Source organism: Notamacropus eugenii, chromosome 3, assembly GCF_028372415.1.
Source record: "Notamacropus eugenii isolate mMacEug1 chromosome 3, mMacEug1.pri_v2, whole genome shotgun sequence".
NCBI lineage: Eukaryota > Metazoa > Chordata > Mammalia > Diprotodontia > Macropodidae > Notamacropus > Notamacropus eugenii.
This window is the reverse complement of record NC_092874.1, coordinates 85290310-85312115: the sequence shown is the minus strand read 5'-3', so window position 1 is coordinate 85312115 and position 21806 is coordinate 85290310. Positions and strand designations below refer to the sequence as shown.

The following is a 21806-nucleotide window of genomic DNA, read 5'->3' as shown; positions in this document are numbered from 1 at the left end:
AGAGATGAATCTTTGAAGGGTTTTCTCTACAACTACAATTAAAAGGAAAAGAACATCTATCTATAAAAGTCATAGCTGTCTCATTTTACTAGCAAATAACCATAAATAATTTATGTTACATACCAACTGAATACACCAGAAAACAGTAATATAATATACACCACCATTTTTCCAGTAACCTGGTCAAACAACTCAACTCTGATGTCCAATCACCTTGCCAACTCCTCTAGTAAATTACATTTACATAATATTACTCCTCTTCTCTCTAAATACACAACCATCATACAAATGAAGCCCCAATTATCTATTGCATAGACTGGTGCCACAACCTCCCAGCTGGTCTTGCTGCATATCATCTCTCCTCTATATAACACATCTTCCATACAGCTGCCAATCTATTATTCCTCAAGCATAGGCTTTACTGTGACACGCCAATTTAAAAAACTTCAGTAGTGACCTATTACTTTTTACTTTTACCTATTACAGGGTAAATTACAAACATTCTGTTACAATTTAGAGGCCTTTATATTCTGGCTCCAAACTTATCTTTCCAGGGTTATTACACATTATTCTCTTCAAACTCTTTATATTCCAGCCAAACCAACCTATGTAATGATCTCCCCATCAATGACATTCTGGCTCTCAACTCTATGTCATTAAACAGGTGCATTCTCCAATGGGAATCCCAGTCCCCTTCAAGGCTTACTCCTCAAGTGACTCCTCCTACCAAAGCCTATTAGTGATTCCCCTGGACACCTGTAAATTCTTATTTTTATTGTATATATTTTGCATTTAGTTATCTATTATTTTCTTCTAGTAGAATACAAATTCCTTGAGGGCAAAAGCTTACTTTCCCATCCTTGACCATCTAACTTCTGCACCATACTACTGATAATGACAGCTCAAAGCAATTACCAAAAGCATCTTATCTGCTCAACAAAATGGGTTTTTCTCAGGCTGTTTCCACTCTTTGAACAAACTCTTCCTCTAATATATTCCCTTCTCTGTTGGACTGCATGAAATATTCCTCCTTGCTGGTTCTCCTACTTGTCTGACCATTTCATGCATTCTACATTCCAGCCAAATTAGGTATTTACCAAAATATCTCCTTCCTCTTTGCATTTGCACAAATTGCTTGGCTCTCCTCCCATGCCGAGGATGTGCCCTTCTAAGTTTGGTTCAAATTGCTACCTCAAGGAACCTTACCTAATCTTTCCAACAGTTACTTCCATATCCTTCCTTGATCTATTATTAACTTATCTGTGTACATGTTTTATTCTCCCAATAGACTGCAAACTACTTGAAAGCATGTACCTCCTCTATTTTTGGCTTCATAACACAATGTCTGGCCCACAGTAGGCTTTTTTTTAATGTTTAAATTGAATTGGAAGGTAACAGAATTTGTAAGTACAGAGAGATTCAGAAAGCAATGCAAATCTGGTTTTTATTTTGCTAAAAATTTTAATTTTTTTCATTTAAAGTATAAATTCAAATATTGTGTTTAGTTTATCAATATTTGTTACGAATGCTATTTTGTTATGTTTAAAAAAATTTTAAGATGAAAAAAATTCAGAGACTCTTTTGATGTGTCTTATTCTTTGATTAAATATAATGATCATTATGGTCCTGAGCTTCATTTTTGGCTCTTGGCACAAAATTAAAGATTAAAAATATCTGTTGAAGATAAATTATAAGCTTTTGATTATTAAAGACCAACTTCATATTTATCCTCCTACTAGTTAGCAAGTAGCTTAGCAGGTTAGACTTTTGAGCTCTAAAGAGCTCTATGTTACATGACAAAAAAATATAAACCAATATCACTTCTTGCAAATGCAATCTTTAAATAAAAAGGACACTTTATAATGTGTTTCTTTTATTAAAGAGCTAAAGTCTTATTTTAAAGATTTAATCTTCCAACCTGAAATATATACCAAAATAAGCTTTCAACTACTTTCAGGGTATCTTGTTGACATTTCAGATTTTTCTCAGTGAACAAAGATTTTAAATTAGTACTTTAACTGGATATGATCAAAAACTTTCCTTACCTTCCACATCAATTCAACAAATATGTATTAAGAGAAACAAACTCATTATCATTTAATAGGTTAGATGTCTTTCACTATTTAAAAATGTTTGCCAAAAAACTTCTTTACCAGAACACTGAAATTCAGATGGTCACGCAAGAAGAGATAACTAACTTCATTTGTTTGAAGCCCACTCAGTTCTTCATATGGAGGAACATGACAACTTTAAAAATTCTACTGTTAAACAGGCACCTCTGAGAAAAAGGCCTTAAAAATAGACTGAGCCATTTGTACTATTAGAACACCAGATTTGTGTGACAGACTAATGGTGGCTAGAAAAGGCTGACATTTCTTACATTCTGACAACTGGCAACAAGAGACATTTGGATTCCAACGATACTTATCTCCAAGTTTCAAGGTTCAAAACTAAGGTCTCTATAAGAACTTGTCATGGATCTTTACATGAATCCCATCTTAAACTTACTATTTTCAGGGGGCTTTTTTAGTTACAAAAAAGGACATTTCATAAACTTTGGGACTAAATTTATCTTATAGTACTTTCTATTCTTTGTCCTAAAATGATCTCTTCCAAACTATAAATGGGTGACTTTCAGTTCTAACAACCTATTTTATGAATAGGTTTCTATATTAATTTTTTTATACACCTCAATCACAGTCCCTCTCATACTTTATCCTTCTAACAAAAACTGCTGCTCACCTTCTTCATCTATCCCCACGTGGAGTCTCTCTTTCATTCAAGATACAACCTGAGCTACTCCTTTTTAAACTTTTGTAGCTCCAATATGCCTTTGAGGTACAAGCACCAATATGTGCATAACTGGTATGAACATAAATACAGTTTTATACAATGGTAAAACAAAGCTATTGGGTTTTCAATGTGACCCTATTGTAATAAAAATAATTCTTCAGAAATAATTCTTAAAAGTGATCTGATTTTAGTACAGCAAAACTGTTCTTTGTGCTAAGAACACATTAGTCGCCAACAAATACTGCTTGTCTAAATTGATTTTAGGTACTACTAAAATGTGAAAAAATACTGACAATGGAAGAGAATAAGCATTTAATTATATAGTGCTTACAATGTGTCAGGCACTATACTAAATGTTATACAAATATCTCATTTGAAACTCATCACAACCCTGGGAAGTAGGTACTGTTATTATCCCCATTTTACAGTTGAGGAAATTGAGGCAAAGAGAGGTTAAATGACTTACCCAGGTTACACAGCTAGTTAAGTGTCTCAGGCTAGATTTGAACTCACGTACTCCTGCCTCTAGGGGCAGCTTTGTCTATTGTACCACCTACTTGCCCAAGTCTTACATCATGTGACAGGCAGCATGGTGCAGCAAGAAGAATACTGGATTTTAAGTCAAAGGCTCTAGGTTCATATTATGATTCTGTTTCCAGCTATCTAACCTTGTGATTACATTCAAGCATCTTTTATGTTTTGTATATTTCACAAAAGAACTATAGCAAGTTTACCGCTCAGAACTTAGTAGTTGTAGGAAACACTATAAAATCTTCCTTAAAAGCAGCATACTCAGAAATCTTTGTGAGGATTTTTTAAAGACTTCCTGAAAGTCTGAAATTACTACTGAAAATTACTGACCCATGTATTGAAAATTAGAATATAACTGTGTGATATTTTCTGGAAGAGCATACTTTACCTTTCGTAATTTGTGACTTATTTCAACCACTACTGCAGCTAAGAGAGTAGAAAGCATTCCTTGGTGTACTGATGTATTCATATGCCAAGACTGGACAGCACTTATAAATTCATCAAGAGGCACTTGAACAGAATAGAGTAACTAATACAAAAAAGAACCGTTATTTTAATAGCTAAAGGAATTTTTTAAATATTAATTCTGAAAACAAATAAACATATTACAAACAGCTCTCAGGATCCAAAGTCTGATTAACAGATCTGTGAAATAACAATTCTCACAATTTCTCTTCTTATTTTTAGCTTTTTGGCAATTTTAGTGCTTCATAGTTAACTCCTATCAGAAGGCAGTTTACAGAAGAAAACTCACATCAGAGGTTTGTAACTGCCAATATCTCTGGTGAAATATTTAATAAGGAAAGATGATTCACAGAAAATTTTAAAATCATCTTATTATATCAGTCCATATTATTCTTGCTACGTACTGACTAGATCAGGGGTGGGGAACCTGTGGCCTCAAAGCCGCATGTAGCCCTCTAGGTCCTCAAGTGTGACCTTTTGACTAACTGTAGCCTGCACTTGAGGACCTAGAGGGCCATATGTGGCCTTAAAGCCACAAGTTCTCCACCCTTAGACTGGATCAGCAAAACCTATGATAAAGCACAGTTTTTTCTATCACTGTTTAGACAATTTCTACCAATCTCGTAATGGTTTAGTACCAAAAAAAAGTCTTTACTTCTTTAGACACAACTTTAATTATATTCGTCTTATATTGTCTCTCCTACCCCTTGCTTCTTTTCATCTCAGCTCTTTCTGTCTCTCCTTCACTCCTACCTACTTCAGTTTCTCAGAAATATGGCTGCCTATGTGGTCCATTTGTATTGAATCATTTTTCACTTTTGTTTGACTCTTTGTGACCCCATCTGAGGTTTTCTTTGCAAAAATACTGGAGCTTCCAGATCTTTTTATAAAAATGAGATAAATGGAGTAAAGTGACTTGCTAGGGTCACAAAGTTAGTAAGTGTCTGAGGCCCAGATTTGAATTCAGGAAGATGAGTCTTCCTGACTCCATCTCTGGCACTCAATCCACCATGCTACCTAGCTGCCCTACAGTGGTCTACAGGTACAGCGTGAATTGGAAAATACTGACTTAATAGAAATAAACACCATTCAAATATTTTATGACTTTCAGCAACTCAATTCACTTCCCTAAATTCCTGATTTGTAAAATGAGGTTATGACAAGAGGATCTCTAAAGTTCATCTCTATTTTTTCATTAGTTTGGGGGGAAAAAAATTTTTTCTAACTATGTAAGTCTGGACAAGCCTATCAATTGTACCATCTAAGGAGGGGATTAGGAAACTGATGGTCTCTAAAGTCTCTTACAGGTCTAAATCCTTATCTTTAAAAAGTACACAACATTTCTTTTAAACACATTCTCAAACAAAATAAAAATATTTTCCTGGCATGAAAAATAATCTTAGATTAGTTTAAAGGAAACTGTATTTACACAAATTAGGATGCATAATTTTAATTATTTGGATTTGTTTTAATATTTTTATCAGTGAAGGCCAACAAACCAGAAATGAAAATTCAATTGCCTTTTAACCAAGGGTAAATCAAAGAACAAACAGCAGAAATACAGTGTGTCCTGAATGACTGCTTGAAATTTTTAAAAAATATATTCTTTGACTTTTCAGATGGACGAATGGACAACCCATTTGTCTACTGATAATAGTAAATTTTGTATTTAAAGTAAAAATTCGATGTACAAAATAAAAAAGTACTGGGGGTTGTAGGAGAAACTGGAAGGGTATTTTAAAGTAAAAATTCAACGTACAAAGTAAAAAAAGTATCTGACTGGAGGGGAGAGGCAGGATAAGTAAGAAGGTAAGTTACAGTGTAAGCCAAGAGAATAAGTGCTAAAATAAATGAAACAACATCATATAAAATTTAAATGCAAAAGTTTAAAGAGGTTTTGTTTGGGTACTTGAAATTGTTCAGGTGATTTTCCATATGACAAACTAACTCATGTGTAGTCTATTTCTAAATTTTAATCAACATATACTTCATAATATATGGTAATAAACTTGTATATTGCACCATATTTTTATTACAAGATGAAACCTTCTGCAAGGTAAAGCTATAACAACTCATTTCTGGTCATGATTTTACGGGTCAGAGCTTCATCTAATATAAAATTTTAACATAAAATAAGAAAGCTATTGAAATACCTGTAAGCCTTCTTCTTCTTGCTTTTTGAAATTGTATGCAACACATTCTAACATTTTCTGGAACACTTTCTGAATCAAATCAAAAAAAGCTTCAACTTCTTCATTTGAATTAGATTTCTGAATTAAAGAACTTGCTGTCATCTCTTTGAGAATACTAAGGAGTAATGGAATGCAAAAAAACCCTTTCTCTAAAAAATAAGAGTAGAAAAGAAATAACAAATTAGTTTCATTAACATATCTTAATTAAATTAATAGAAGTTTTTTGATCACTTAATACAGTTATATGAATAGCATTATGCTAATTATACTACCACAAAAATTCTACTCTGATCCTCTGGTGCAAATATGTTCCAAATGTATATAATTAAAATACAGCTTTGTCCATTAGAACCCTGCTCCCATTTGTTTCTATGATAAATTATAAACTGCTCTGTTGGATTTTAAAAGGCCTTTGCAATCTGGACCCTACCTAATTTTCTAGGCTTATTCAATACTACTTCCTTTCATTTCCTATATTCTAGCCCCCATATGCAATTCCCACATACAACAACATTATATCATCCACTGCCATTCCCTTCATAGGATGTGTTTCTCATTGTGGAAATACATTTCTTCTTTACTTCTGCCTCATAGAATCACTGGCTTCCTTTAAAGTTCTCATCATGTAACCTTAGATGAGACCTTCTGTGAACTCCTTAATTTCGAGTGCTGCTTCAGAATTATTTCATATTTACTTCTATCCATTTTATGGATATTTATATGTACGTATACATTGTTTTCCAAAAGTGAATATAATCTTCTTGAAAGCCAAAATAGTTTTAGATTTCTGTAACCGCAGAGGCTAGCACAATGTTGGGCATATAGCAGGTATTTAAAAATGTACCTCCTGACTAACAAACAGATATTTTATCACAGATGATCTCAGATTCTCAATAGGTATGTGAGAAGAAAACAAGATTGCACAGGTTTTAACAAGACATAAAGACTCTGAGAATCAAAAAAATCTGATATTTTCATATCAAACAGGGTGGCAGAAGACAGTTTTTTTGTTTCCTTTTTTTAAATTGACAGTTAATATAGAAACTGTGTTTATTTGTGATTATGAGTGTATTAGGGTTGAGTCAGCGTTACAGTAACAGTGTAATAAGATTAATACTTCATATTGATAAAACAAATAACTAAGCAAAGTATAGTATGAAGAAAAGTAAAATTAAAAATAAAGTAATCACTACAGCCTTGAATGAAATTGATCTGCCCTCTCCAATGCAAGGCAAATGAGTAATTTGAATAGATTCAAAGATCTTATGCTGCCTACAGGAAATATAGATAATTCATCAAGATATATTTACTGGTTCAAAGACAACTAGATCTAACTAGATTCCAGAGAATCTAGAACTATAGCAATGTAATATGACAAAGATGAATTCAAATTAGAAAGATGGGCAATGATTATCAAATAAATTAATTAAAAGATACAACAGGATACCACTGACAATGAGAAAATATTGAAGTTAAATATCTACACAGTTAACAGAATAACAATGTATTTTGTAAAGCAAGTTGCAAGAAAAATTTAAAAAGTTTTAAAACACACCAATTAATAAACAGACAATCCCTCTCTTTAAGGAACTCGCTATATAATGAACAGACAACAAAAAAAAATGTACAAACAAGCTATATACAGGACAAATAGTAAACAATAAACAGAAGAAAGTCACTAAAATTAAGAGCGGTTGAGAAAGTCTCCCTGTAGAAGATGAGCTCATAGCTGAGAATTAAACAAAGTCAGGAAAAATGTGAAGTAAGGTGACCTAGCCACACCAGATCTCAAACAGTATTACAAAGTGGTAATCATCAAAACAACCTGATACTGACCAAGAAATAAAGTAGTGGACCAATCAGTGGAATAGATGAGATACACAACACAGCAAAGTAAATGGCCACAGTTATACAGTGTTTGATAAATGCAAAAATCCAAAAAGCTGTTTCCAGCTATCCCTGATACAAGAACTCACTATCTGACAAAAATTGCTGGTAAAAATAGAATGCAGGTTGGCACAAAATAGGTGAAGACTAACATCTCACACCACCTATCAAGATAAGGTCAAAATGGATACATGATTTAGACATAAAGGGTGACACCATAAGCATATTAGGGGAGCATAGAATACCTATACCTAATTTGTCAGATCTATGGATAAAGGAAGACTTCATGACAAAACAAAAGATAGAGAACATTACAAGAATTAACATGGATAATTTTGACTACATTAAATTAAAAAATTTATGCACAAACAAATCCAATGCAGTCAAGATTAGAAGAAAACCAGAAAACTGGTAGGAAATTTTTACAGCAACTTTCTCTGATAAAAGCTTCTCAAATATACGGAGAAGCGCATCAAACCTTTAAGAATATAAGGTATTTTTCAACTGACCATCAAAGGATATGAAAAGGCAGTTTTCAGGAAATTGCTCCACATGATTATTGACTGTTGTTGTTCAGTCATGTTTTAGTTATGTCTAACTCCTCATGACCCTATTTGGGGTTCTTTTGGCAGAGATACTAGCGTAGTTTGCCATTCTCTCTCCAGCTCATTTTACAGATGAAGAAAATGAGGCAAACAAGGTTAGATGATTTGCCCAGGGACTCATGGCCAGAAAATGCCTGAGGTTAGAGTTGAACTCAGAAAAAAGGAGTTTTCCTGACTGAAGGCTTGGCACTCTCTCTACTGTGCCACCTAGCTGCCCTCACTATTAACTAGAGAAATATAAAGTAAAACAACCCTGAGGCACCACCTCAGACCTCCCAGATCAGTTAATATCACAAGAAACAGAAATGACAAATGTTGGAGGGGAGATGCAAAAATCACGACATTCATGCACTGCTGGTGCTATTGTGAACTAAATCAACCATTCTGGAGAGCAATGTGGGAACTATGCCCAAAGGGCTATAAAACTGCATAACCTTTGACCTAGCAATACCACTACTAGGTCTATACTCCAAAAAGATTTAAAAATAAAAGGAAATAGATCTATATGTACAAAAACATTTATAGCAGTGCTTTTTGGGGATGCAAAGAATTATAAATTGAGGGGATGCCCATCAATTTGGGAATGACTGAACAAGATGGGGCATATGATAGTGATGGAATACTATTATTGTGCTAGAAAAAATGACAAGCAGGAAGGTTTTTGAAAAACCTGGAAAAACTTATATGAACTAATGCAAAGTGAGCAGAACCAAGAGAACACTGTGCACAGTAACAGCAACACTGCACAATGATCAGCTTTGAATGACTTATTTATTCTCAGCAAAACAATTATCCAAGATAATTCAGAAGGTGTTATGATGAAAAGAGAAAGAACTGACAAGAGTTTGAATGAAAATTAAAACATACTTGCTTTATTTTTTTTTTTTTTAGATCTGTGTTTCTTTCATAGCATGGATAATATGGAAATGCTTTTGCATGACTACATATGTATAGTCTGTGTCAAATCACTGCCTTCTCAGGGAGGGGAAAGGGGAAAGAGAAAGGGAGAGAATTTGGAACTCAAAATTTTAAAAAATAAATGCTAAAAGTTATTTTTACATACAATTGGGGGAAAAAAAGCCAGAGAAGCCAAAAGGCTGAAATGAGAAGTGAGAGCATTCCAGGCATAAAGGACAGCCAAAGAAAATGCTTAGAGTCAGGAGGAGACATTTCTTGCTCATGGAACATCAAGGAATCCAGTGTCACTAAACTGAAGAGACCCAGAAAAACTTTATTAAAAGTAATTCTGTTTCCTAAAGGTTTGCTAAATAAAGTGGGTAACAATCTTAAGACCATTAATTTTTAACAAAACACTGGAAATATTCTTACAGGAAGAGTTGTCAACTAAAAAATTATACTTGTTCTCTATCAAAAAATGAACATACCTGTTTGCATAATTTCAAGAGTTATTTTTAAAAACTGCATATGAAACTTGTAATCTCCAAAGCCAATCATTACAGCATCCTTACACACTGTAACATAGGCCTACAAAAGAAAGAGATGGATTGACAAGATATGATAAGGAAAAAATCTATCAAAATGAAAATTTATAAAAAGTTTAATTTAATTCAACCAGAGATTCTCTAACATTTGATAAACTAGATCCTTTCTGAAAGATTTATATAAACATATCTGAAATGCTTCTTTAAGGACACAGTATGAGATACTGACTTCCCAATTCACAAATACTACACTTGCCCATCTTAACCTTTTATTTAAAAAAAAAAAAAAACCACAGGAAAAATAGTATTTCAATTAACAAAATGCATTCTGGTCATTTATATTGCTCTATGGTTTATAACTCTCCTTAATGAAATATAAGTCCTAAACTTATAATTTTAAAGGGAATTAATAACAAAATCCAAAACCAAGCCAATCTACACTGAGAAAAATGAGTTAAAATTCAAACAAAAAGCATTTATTAAGTGCCACCTGGCACAGGCACTGTGCTAAGCACTGAGGATATAAAGAAAAACAAAAGCAAGTCCCTGTTTTCAAAGTCTCACAATCTAATGGAGATTCAAACCTGAACAGTTTTCTGATAAATCTCTCTGCAAGACTTCAAGTGCTCCTCTTCTTGTTGATGAATAATAGGTAGAACTTGGTTTTCTATCCAAAATCCAGTTTCTTCCAAAAGGGACAGATAAAACTTTTCTTCTGAGCAAAACTATTCAACAATCAAAAAAAAAAAAAAACACAACAGTAATGAATCTTTTTGGTAATGTGCTTCTTATGCCATTGTAAGAGAACTTTAAAACTATATACCTTGTGGTAGAGATGAATACATAATCGGCAATAGATAGTAAAGGCTCGTACAGCAGTTGCTTGATTGAAGTGAGGCAACTTTGCATCAGATGACTGTATAACTGATATAATATCTTTCTGTAATGATGGCAAATAGTAAGTGACGAAGAATTTAAGGCTCATATTCTCAAAGATATGCAACCTCACTATTTTAGGTAAATCAAAAAGTCAGAATTAAACAATCTGATGGGGGGAGAATATTTTTTAACCTTTCAGTGTTTCCCAATCACCAGATTCATAAATCTGTCTCTAGAAGAACCCTGGATCTTTTTGACTTCTATACCATTGATCATAATGTTTCCTTATTTATGGAAAGACCTTTTTCTTCCTTTTCATCTCCTACTCATCCTTTCAGGTCCTATTTATTCAAGTGTTAACACCTTCATGAAGTTTTCCTTTATCTAATCAGGAAAAACTTATCTCCCCTAGATCTCACAAAGTTCTTTGTTTGCTCTGTTATACTATACATGTTTATTATTTGTCTTTGTGTCATAAACTGCCCCCTCTCCCACTCCTAATGAATGACTAGTTCCTTTCATAGTAGTTCCATGATAGTAGAGACTATAGCTAAACTTTCTATACCGTAAAGTTAGTTATTTCTTAATTCTTTTATTTAACAAATTAGCTGCCCATTTAGCAAGGTAAATGCAGCTCTGTGCCCAGTAGTCTACTCCTGAACAATAAACAATGAAAAAAGTTGTACTGCTGTTCCTCACTAGACATTTTAGGAAAAAATCAAAGTTGCTCAGGGACTTTTAAAAAAGTTTCCATCAGCCTTAAAAAACAATATGCCATCTTGTTGTTTTGATGGTGGCTACTACTTTTTTTAATTCCTTAAAACTGCTGCAACACAACAAAAAGTACTTTTCTGGCACATGCCCCTCCTTTTCATCACTCTCCCTTCCAAAAGAAAACAACGAATAATTGAGTTTGTGTTTAGTACAATTTTCATTACTCATCTTGATTCCCCATTTTGGCAGCAGGACCAAGATGAAGTAGGCAACAGTGGAACCAAAAACCTTTTAAATGAATCTTCAAATAATAATGATAAAACTCCAGGATTTAGTGCTCTCCAAAATGAATTCTTCACTCTACTGAGTTTAAAGTTTCCTTAATACTCAGATTCATCTCGTGTCAGTTTCTACCAGTACTCATGCTATTAGTCCTACGTGGAATATCCTTTATCCCCTTTCCATACTCCATCATCTGATGTCTAGCTCAAGATTTGCCTGTTTCATAAATTGTTCCCCAGGTCTTCTAACCCAATCTTGGTTTAGTCTGTTCCTAAACTCACAATATACATATGAAATGGATCACATAATTTAACCAATAATTGAGGGCTCACTAGTATTGGTGAACAGTTTTTTCACATTTTAAGTTGATCTTCCCAATCCATTTTAACCAAGATGCTCAGATGACCAAGGTTCTTGTTTAGGTTTTGCCATATACTAGCATATGACCAACAGCTAGTCACAACTTTCTGGACCTAAATTTCCTCATCTGTAAAATGAGGTGACTGGACAAGATAAATTTTATGGGCACTTCAAAATCCAAGATTATACTGAAAATACAAGTATGTGAAATTTGAACATTTTAACAGTATCTAGTCCTATTCAACATTTGGTATCTTCATTATGAAAAAAAATACCTTTGAAGTTTCAAGTGCTTTCAAAAGACTATTTAGTCGCTTTTCAGAGAGAGATAGCAGGAAATCTCGATTCTTATTGTGAAGCAATAAATACTCTAGGTAATCCAATGCCAATTCAGGCTTTGCCTGACGTGAATCCTGAATTCGTACTTGACGTTTAGAAGCTGGCTTACTCTGAATAAAAGGAAAGTACACATTAAATATTACAATGTTGTGAAAACAAGACAAATAATTTCTAATTAACAGCACCTTCATGCAACAAACAGCCACATAAACATATGAAATAAATGAACAGAATTCAAAAATTCACATACTTTCTTTATGGACTCTCCATCTGGCAACCAATCACAAATAAGCTCGAAGATATGTCCCACTTGTCCCCAAGAACAAAGACAATCGATTAGGGTGTGATACTTGTTTTCTGTAGATTCCTCTTCTTGATTTCTCAATGTAGAGATCACACCACAGCTAAAAATTCCAAAAATAAAATAACTATTTAAGATGGTAAAAGAAATTCACTGTTTCTAAAATATAAGAACTACCCAGATTCTTTAATCATTGGTGCATGAGCTCATCTTATAGCATTTATTTTGAATTTTTTACAGCACAAAACAAGTGCTTGAATAAATTACAAATAAAAGAATATTATAGATATATCTCAGTAAAATTTTTAACATTTTCAGGGAATGGTCCTCACAAGAATTTATAGTAACTGATTTTCATGCATTTAAAAGGTGACACTGGGTTTGGAATCAGGAAGATTTGAATGTAGCCTCACACACTAACCATGTGACCCTGAGCAAGTCATTTAACCCTGTTTATCTCAGTTTCCTCATCTGTGAAATGACCTGGAGGAGGAAATGGCAAACCACTTCAGTATCTTTGCCAAGAAAACCCTAAGTGGAGTCATGAAGAGCTGGAGACAACTGAAAAACAACTGAACAACAAAAATGGGTAGACAAATTATTTTGTGGTTCTTTCTTTACAGAAGCCTACTTTCTATTATTCATTTAAGCTTTTCGGAATCTTATGTTAAAAACATAAACAAATATTGGCTTTCACTAACATAACAGTTTAAAAGGAATGATTATATATTCTCCAATACTTTTGATTATATTTATGAAACATTTTAAATATATATTCTTAAATATTCATAGCTTTACAGTAAAGGTGTACACTGACCAATAGTGCCTCACAATAAAGTCATTAGTGCATCATAATTCATATCCCAGCTGACTTTCATGTTACTCAATTACCAGAAACCGGTTTCTCTACTAAAGTAAATACACTTAAATTTACTACTAACGTACTACAAAAGTCAATCTAGTGGTGGGGAACCTGCAGCCTCAAGGTCCTCACGTGCGGCCCTCTGACTGAATTAAAATAAGCTTCACAAAACAAAATACCCTTAAATAAGAGGATTTGTTGCTGTAAAAAATGGCTCTAAAACAAATTCTAGAGCAGCAGAAGCCACAAAATGATGGAGTGAAAGAGATTTTCAGTCCAAGACAGCCTGGAAGGCTGACAGGAAAGGTCTACCACACCAGGCTCGGAGCAGAGCACAGCCCAGCCTTGGGTGTGTGGCACAACACAGAAAGAACCATAGCAAGCCTCAAGGGGTAGAATCCCTAGCAGCAGCTGCGGCTCCCAGACTGCCCTATCCACAAACACCAAAGACAGCTTCAAAGGTCAGTGAGAAAGCTCTTTCACCTGGGTGATAAGGGAATGCAGTCTGGTCCTGCCAGCAGCAGCAACTGCAGCAGCAGAGTTCATTTCTGGAGCCCTCAGCCTAAAGAACTAAGTGGCTGGGGCGACTGAGTGGCTGATCTGGATCTCAGCCTTCGGTGGCAGTCCTGGAGTGAGGATGAACACTAGCTGGTGGAGGCTCTGGACAAGGAATCCTACTCACAGATCCTGGGCAGAACACAGTGCTTGTGGCTGCTCATAGAGAAGAGCAGAGGCCAGGAGAGGAGTAAACTCCTCTCCCTTGATTGTGCCACGTTGGAGGAACTAAGAACTTACCCTCCTCTTGACAAAGGACTCAAAAGTAAAGTAACTGGCTGGGAAAATACCCCAAAAGGAAAAAAAATAAGACTATAAAGATTACTTTCTTAGTGAACAAGTATTTTCTTCCATCCTTTTGGATGAGGAAGAACAATGCATACCATCAGAGGAAGACAAAAAAGTCCAGGCTTCTGCGTCCAAAACCTCCAAAAAAAAAATATACAATGATCTCAGGCTATGGAAGTGCTCAAAAAGGACTTTGAAAATCAAGTAAGAAAGGGGGAGGAAAAATTGGGAAGAGAAATGAGAGTAATTCAAGAAAATCATGAAAAACAAGTAAACCGCTTGCTAAAGGAGACCCAAAAAAATGCTGAAGAAAATAACACCTTTAAAAATAGACTAACTCAAATGGCAAAAGAGGTTCAAAAAGCCAATGAGGAGAAGAATGCTTTAAAAAGCAGAATTAGACAAATGGAAAAGGAGGCTCAAAAGCTCACTGCAGAAAATAGTTCTTTCAAAATTAGAATGGAACAGATGGAAGATAATGAGTTTATGAGAAAACAAAAATTACAAAACAAAAACAAAAGAATGCAAAAATGGAAGACAATGTGAAATGTCTCATTGGAAAAACAACTGATCTGGAAAACAGATCCAGGAGAGACAGTTTAAAAATCATGGGACTACCTGAAAGCCATGATCAAAAGAGGAGCGCAGACATTATCTTTCATGAAATTATAAGGAAAACTGCCCTGATATTCTAGAACCAGAGGGCAAAATAAATATTGAAAGAATCCAGTGATCACCTCCTGAAAGAGATCCAAACAGAAAAATTCCTGGGAATATTGTAGACAGATTCCAGAGTTCTCAGGTCAAGGAGAAAATAATGCAAAGCAGTTAGAAAGAAACAATTCAAGTATGTGGAAATACAATCAGGATAAGACAAGCTCTTGCAGCTTCTACATTAAGGGATCAAAGGGCTTGGAATATGATATTCTAGAAGTCAAAGGAACGAGGGTTAAAACCAATAATCATCTACCCAGGAAAACTGAGTATAATACTTCAGGGGAAAACATGGTCATTCAATGAAATAGAAGACTTTCAAGCATTCTTGATGAAAAGACCAGAGCTGAGCAGAAAAATTTGACTTTCAAACACAAGAATCAAGAGAAGTATGAAAAGGTAAACAGGAAAGAGAAATTATAAGGGACTTACTACAGTGGAACTGTTTACATTCCTACATGGAAAGATAATATCTGAAAGCTCACTGAAGAAAATAGTTCTTTAAATATTAGAATGGAACAGATGGAGGCTAATGACTTTATGAGAAACCAAGAAATCACAAAACAAAACCAAAAGAATGAAATAATGGAAGATAATGTGAAATGTCTCATTGGAAAAACAACTGATCTGGAAAATAGATCCAGGAGAGACAATTTAAAAATTAGGGAACTACCTGAAAGCCATGATCAAAAAAAAGAGCCTAGACATCATCTTTCATGAAATTATCAAGGAAAACTGCCCTGAGATTCTAGAACCAGAGGGCAAAATAAATATTGAAAGAATCCACCGATCACCACCTGAAAGAGATCCAAAAAGAGAAACTCCTAGGAACACTGTGGCCAAATTCCAGAGTTCCCTGGTCAAGGAGAAAATATTTCAAGCAGCTAGAAAGAAACAACTCAAGTACTGTGGAAATACAATCAGGATAACACAAGATCTAGAAGCTTCTACATTAAGGGATCAAAGGGCGTGGAATAGGATATTCCAGAAATCAAAGGAACTAGGACTAAAACCAAGAATCACCTACCCAGCAAAACTGAGTATAATACTTCAGGGGAAAAAATGGTCTTTCAATGAAATAGAGGACTTTCAAGCATTCTTGATGAAAAGACCAGAGCTGAAAAGAAAATTTGACTTTCAAACACAAGAATGAAGAGAAGCATGAAAAGGTAAACAGCAAAGAGAAATCATAAGGGACTTACTACAGTTGAACTGTTTGTTTACATTCCTACATGGAAAGACAGTATTTGTAACTCTTGAAACATTTCACATCTGGGTAGTGGGTGGGATTACACACACACGCACACACACACGCACACACACATAGAGACAGAGTGCACAGAGTGAATTGAAGAGGATGGGATCATATCTTAAAAAAATGAAATTAAGGGGTAAGAGAGAAATATATTGGGAGAAGAAAGGGAGAAATGGAATGGGGCAAATTCTCTCTCATAAAAGAGGCAAGCAAAAGACTTTTTAGTGGAGGGAAAAAGGGGGCAGGTGAGAGAAAAACATGAAGTTCACTCTCATCACATTCCACTAAGGGAAGGAATAAAATGCACACTCATTTTGGTATGAAAACCTATTTACAATACAGGAAAGTGGGGGAGAAGGGGATAAGCAGGGTGGGGGGGATGATGGAAGGGAGGGCAATGGGAGGAGGGAGCAATTTGAAGTCAGCACTCTTGGGGAGGGACAGGATCAAAAGAGAGAATAGAAGCAATGAGGGGCAGGATAGGATGGAGAGAAATATAGTTAGTCTTACACAACATGACTATTATGGAAGTCATTTGCAAAACTACACAGATATGGCCTATATTGAATTGCTTGCCTTCCCAAAGGGAATGGGTGGGGAGGGAGGGATGAAGAGAAGTTGGAATTCAAAGTTTTAGGAACAACTGTCGAGTACTGTTCCTGCTTCTAGGAAATAAGAAATACAGGCAATGGGGTATAGAAAATTATCTGGCCCTACAGGACAAAAGAGAAGATGGGGACAAGGGAAGGGAGGGATGACAGAAGAGAGGGCAGATTGGTAATAGGGGCAATTAGAATGCTCGGTGTTTTGGGGTGGGGGAGGGGACAAATGGGGAGAAAATTTGGAACCCAAAATTTTGTGAAAATGAATGCAAAAAGTTAAATAAATAAATTTTAAAAAAGAAAGAAAGGAAGATAATACCTGTAACTCTTGGAACTTTTCTCAGTATTTGGGTAGTTGGAGGAGTTATACACATACACACACACACACACACACACACACACACACACACACACGGCACAGAGTGAATTGAACAGGAAGGGATGATATTTAAAAAAATAAAATTAAGGGGTGATAGAGGAATATATTGGGAGGAGAAAGGGAAAAACAGAATGGGGCAAATAAAAGAGGCAAGAAAAAGCTTTTTTCAATGAAGGGTGAAATGAGGAAGGTAAGAAGGAAAAAAGTGAAGCTTACTCTCATCACATTTGGCTTAAGGAGGGAATAACATGCACACTCAATTTGCTATGAAACTCAATCTTGCACTACCGGAAAGTAGGGGAGAAAGGGATAAGTGGGGTGGGGTGATGATAGAAGGGAGGGCAAATGGGAGGAGGAAGTAATTAGAAGTAAACACTTTTGGGTAGGGACAAGATCAAAACAGAGAATAGAAGAAATGGGGGGCAGGATAGGATGGAGGGAAATATAGTAAGTCTTATACAACATGACTACTATGGAAGTCTTTTGCAAAACTAGACATACATAGCCTATATTGAATTGTGTGCCTTCTCAATAGGGATTGGGGGGAGGGAGGAAAGGAGAGAAGTTGGAACTCAAAGTTTAGGAATGAATGTTGAAAATTGTTTTTGCATGAAACTAGGTAATAAGAAATACAAGTAATGGGGTATAGAAATCTATCTTGCCCTACAAGAAAAGAGAGAAGATGGGAATAAGGGAAGGGAGGGGTGTGATAGAAGAGAGGGCAGATTGGGGGAAGGGGGTATTTAGAATGCACATTGTTTTGGGGTGGGGAGAGGGGAGAGATAAGGAGAAAATTTGGAACTCAAAATTTTGTGGAAATTAAGTGTTGAAAACTAAAAATAAATAAGCATTTAAAAAATAAATAAAAAATAAAAGGATTTGTTCAGCAAAACTTGCAACTCTTGTCAAATGGCCACACATAGCCTCCCAGGCGCAGATTCCCCACCCCTGCCCTATGCCCATGGCCACTTCAGGGATCCCTCTGCCTTGGTACTTGCCTCTCAAAGCCAATCCTTTTGACTATTCCCAACCTAAGACTATCCACACATTCTAAGGCAACTCTATCTACCACTGTCAATCAACCCTACCAAGGATCACATCTTTGGCTTCTAACATTATTCATATGATATTCACTACCCCACATCCCTTTATTATTGCTTCATCTACAATCATATCTTATAGCAACTAACAACACAGGTATAATAAGCCTATAAATAAGTCTTACTTTAATTTTCTATATGTTCAAAAAATATCATCTACAAATTAAGTATAATCTCTTGCCTGAGACTTTTGTCAGGAAAAAAAATTTAGATTTTTATACTGAATATATTGCAAACCGAAACGGATCTTTAAATTTGGTTATAAATTTACAAACTTTAAGGATTCAGTTTTCCAAAATTTTCCTTAATGTTAAATTTTTTATTTTACTTAGCTGAATCAAAATTAGATGCTCATTCTAATATCCGTTTTATTCACACGTTATAAAGTTAATGATTTTTTTTTAAATTCCAAAGCTCTGAACTTCAAATGATATGAAAAAATTCAGCAATAACATTACAAGAGGCCAAAGGTTAATTTTGACTTCCTATAAGATAGTCCATATTAAAAATCACTAGTTTTCATGTATTGTTCCAGTTGGTCATTTCTAGGGTTAGGTTCCCCTAGATAGCATTTAGGGAACATGCCTAGTGGTGAGATTTTTATACTCCTTCTGGAGGGGTGGAACAGAATGATCAATGAAAGGCACAATGAAAGGATGTGTGCATCCCTCCCTTAATTCCCCAACCTACTAAACATAATTCTTACATCTACCTTTTCCTGAATATGTGATACATCTTTCACTCTACCTATTTTGAGTGCCATATCCATTTTCCAAAGAATACAAATGAGGTTACCATTAGAGGTGTGTGACAGCGCCCAGATGAGTGGACTAATGTTATGACAACAAGTGCAGTAACATTGCCACATTTGTTTCAGTTCACATTTATTTGTTTTTGCTGTTACAATTTCTGTTACACACTCTTTTGGGATGATGTGACCAAGGTGGGTCTCTTCCCAAAATAGTTTGTATCTCCTTTAATTTTTGCTGTTTTAGTGAAGCATCCTACACATGATTTTGTGACCATGTCATTTTTGTGACATAACAAATTATCTTAAGTTCTAAGTCAGTCCTATAATATTTCCCCGCCCTGGCAAGGCAATCAAATCCTTATTGACAAAAGGGACTTCTATGCTCTTTGTGACGATTATCAAGAAATAGTGATGATCACAGTGAATGTCTATATTTTAATTCATTTCCCATTTTTTGAATCATCAACTTGTGTATTTTAGTGCCAAAATTGCTATAATTAAAAATAACATGTTTTCATCTCTACCTTTTATAAAATCATCTGTAACTTCACTATGGTAGGAACTTGAGGTTTAGGAAATCCCTTCTAATTTGGTGGCTAATGCTCTAACTCAAGGGTTCTTAAAACTCTTTTGTATCATGGGCTCCTTTTGTTGTCTGATGGAGTCTCTGGACCAATCTCTTCTCAAAATATTTGCTGCCTTCATTAATAATTAAAGGAAACTATAGATTTCATTCAAAACTTGGTGAAGATAGTGATACAGTTTTTCTTTTTTCCCATCCAAGATAATGGATCCCCTGAAAACTATCCTATCAATAGATTCCACGTTAGAAAACCCTGCCCTAAGCAGTCCAGAATTTGAGTATCCATGGAGAGCTGATGGCTCTCATGTCTGTAACCAGTTTGTTAAGATGTAGCCAGCTTCTAAAGAACTATAACTAGGAGGCTGTCCATTAATCAGGAAATAGTTGAACAAAATATGTTAAAGGAACATATTGGAATAGTGTTGTGCCATAAAAAAATAAAAAAGGGATGGTTTCAAAAAAACTTGCATGAACTAATGTAATGGCAATTTAAATGGAGAGATCTTTCCCATTCATTAATAGGCTCATGTAACCTGCCTGGGTCACATGGAAACCTGGGTAACATGGAGCTTGTGGTGGGAGGACTTTGCTGAATGTGTGGAACAAGGGTAGAGCCAGAAGAAACAGAGCTAGAGCAGAGTTGAGAGAAAATTTGGTCAGAATAGTCACAGCTAGGAAGGATGCAGGCAAGCAGGTGGCTGGCTAGTGTGACTGAAAGAGCTTGTTTGGAATTGTGTTTAAGGGGGGGGCTTGCTTGTGATTTGTTTAATGGACCTGATCTGTGGGAATCCTAGCAAGGGGAAGACTTGGGGATGGTGTTGTCCTCTGTGTTGTTATTGTGTATATATTTTTGTTACTATGATAGATTTGACTTTCTGATATCTGAATAAATGTTTTGGTTCTGTCGTCCATGTGGAAAATCTGTTGTATTTCATGATTTAGAATTGAGCTAGGATATTCATGGCTATCATAGGCACTGTGAATATTGCATTGATGCTACAACTAATTAAGAGCATAGTGAGCAGAATCAGAAAAACAACTTATATAACAATAACAATATTCTAAAAATGAACAACTTTGAAAGACAAGGATTCTAGACAATGCAATGTCCAATCACAATTCTAGATAACCAATGATGGACTTAATATGGAAAATCAGCTATTTTTAGAAACAGCCATTGTGGGATTTTGTTTTTGTTTAGAAGGGTTTTGGGTTTTTTTCTTTTTTTTGGAAGGGAGGAATGGGGGAAGGCAGAGAAAGTACATGCCTAATAGGACAAAATAAAATTTAAGAAAACAATATAGCGAACTTAAATATTATGCTATAATATTCAATACTCATGACTTCTCTATCTTCCTTCAATTCTCTTCTTAAAAGAAAATACTGTTTATATGCTAGGGTGAAGCTTTTGAATAATCCTCAAACCAGACTCCTTTCATTTCTTAATCCTGTACCATATTCTTCAAGACATTTTTCACCATGCTTTCCTCTGCTTACTTTCCCAATTATGCCAAGTAATGAAATACATCTTGACTTTATTTGGAGATCTGTTAAGTTCCTCATAAAATTTTCCAATGTATCTGTCCTCTACGTAGATGCTAACAAGTAAGTTGCAATTTTCATCATGGTAGTCCATTTACGTAGTTTTATCATGCTCACTTCAAGCAGGGATAGGAGTCCTATAAACGTATGCTTCTTACTTGCCCTTGAGCTCATCCAACATAAAAATGTCTGTATGTATGATTACACAAATGTATATACACATGTACACACACAGATACTTGCATAAACAATGTCATAAACATCTATACGTATGCTTATATATATACATATACATACGTGTGTGCATACATATATTATACATTTTAATTAAATTTTTATAATTAGAGCTGAAACAATTCATCAGCTGTTAACCAACTTTCTAGTA

General features: G+C 34.9%; 1 protein-coding gene across 3 annotated transcripts in view; it reads right to left on the bottom strand.

The window, feature by feature from the left end:
* The window catches only part of NCAPG2 (non-SMC condensin II complex subunit G2), a 109181-nt gene that overhangs the window by 35893 nt on the left and 51482 nt on the right, over positions 1–21806 (bottom strand). For all 3 annotated transcript variants that reach the window (XM_072652078.1, XM_072652080.1, XM_072652079.1), the window contains exons 19-25: positions 12740–12893; positions 12426–12599; positions 10739–10855; positions 10500–10640; positions 9859–9958; positions 5943–6130; positions 3713–3853 (exon numbers count right to left, since the gene is read on the bottom strand). In XM_072652078.1, coding sequence (XP_072508179.1) covers positions 3713–3853; positions 5943–6130; positions 9859–9958; positions 10500–10640; positions 10739–10855; positions 12426–12599; positions 12740–12893 — 1015 coding nt within the window. The remainder of the gene's footprint in view (positions 1–3712; positions 3854–5942; positions 6131–9858; positions 9959–10499; positions 10641–10738; positions 10856–12425; positions 12600–12739; positions 12894–21806) is intronic.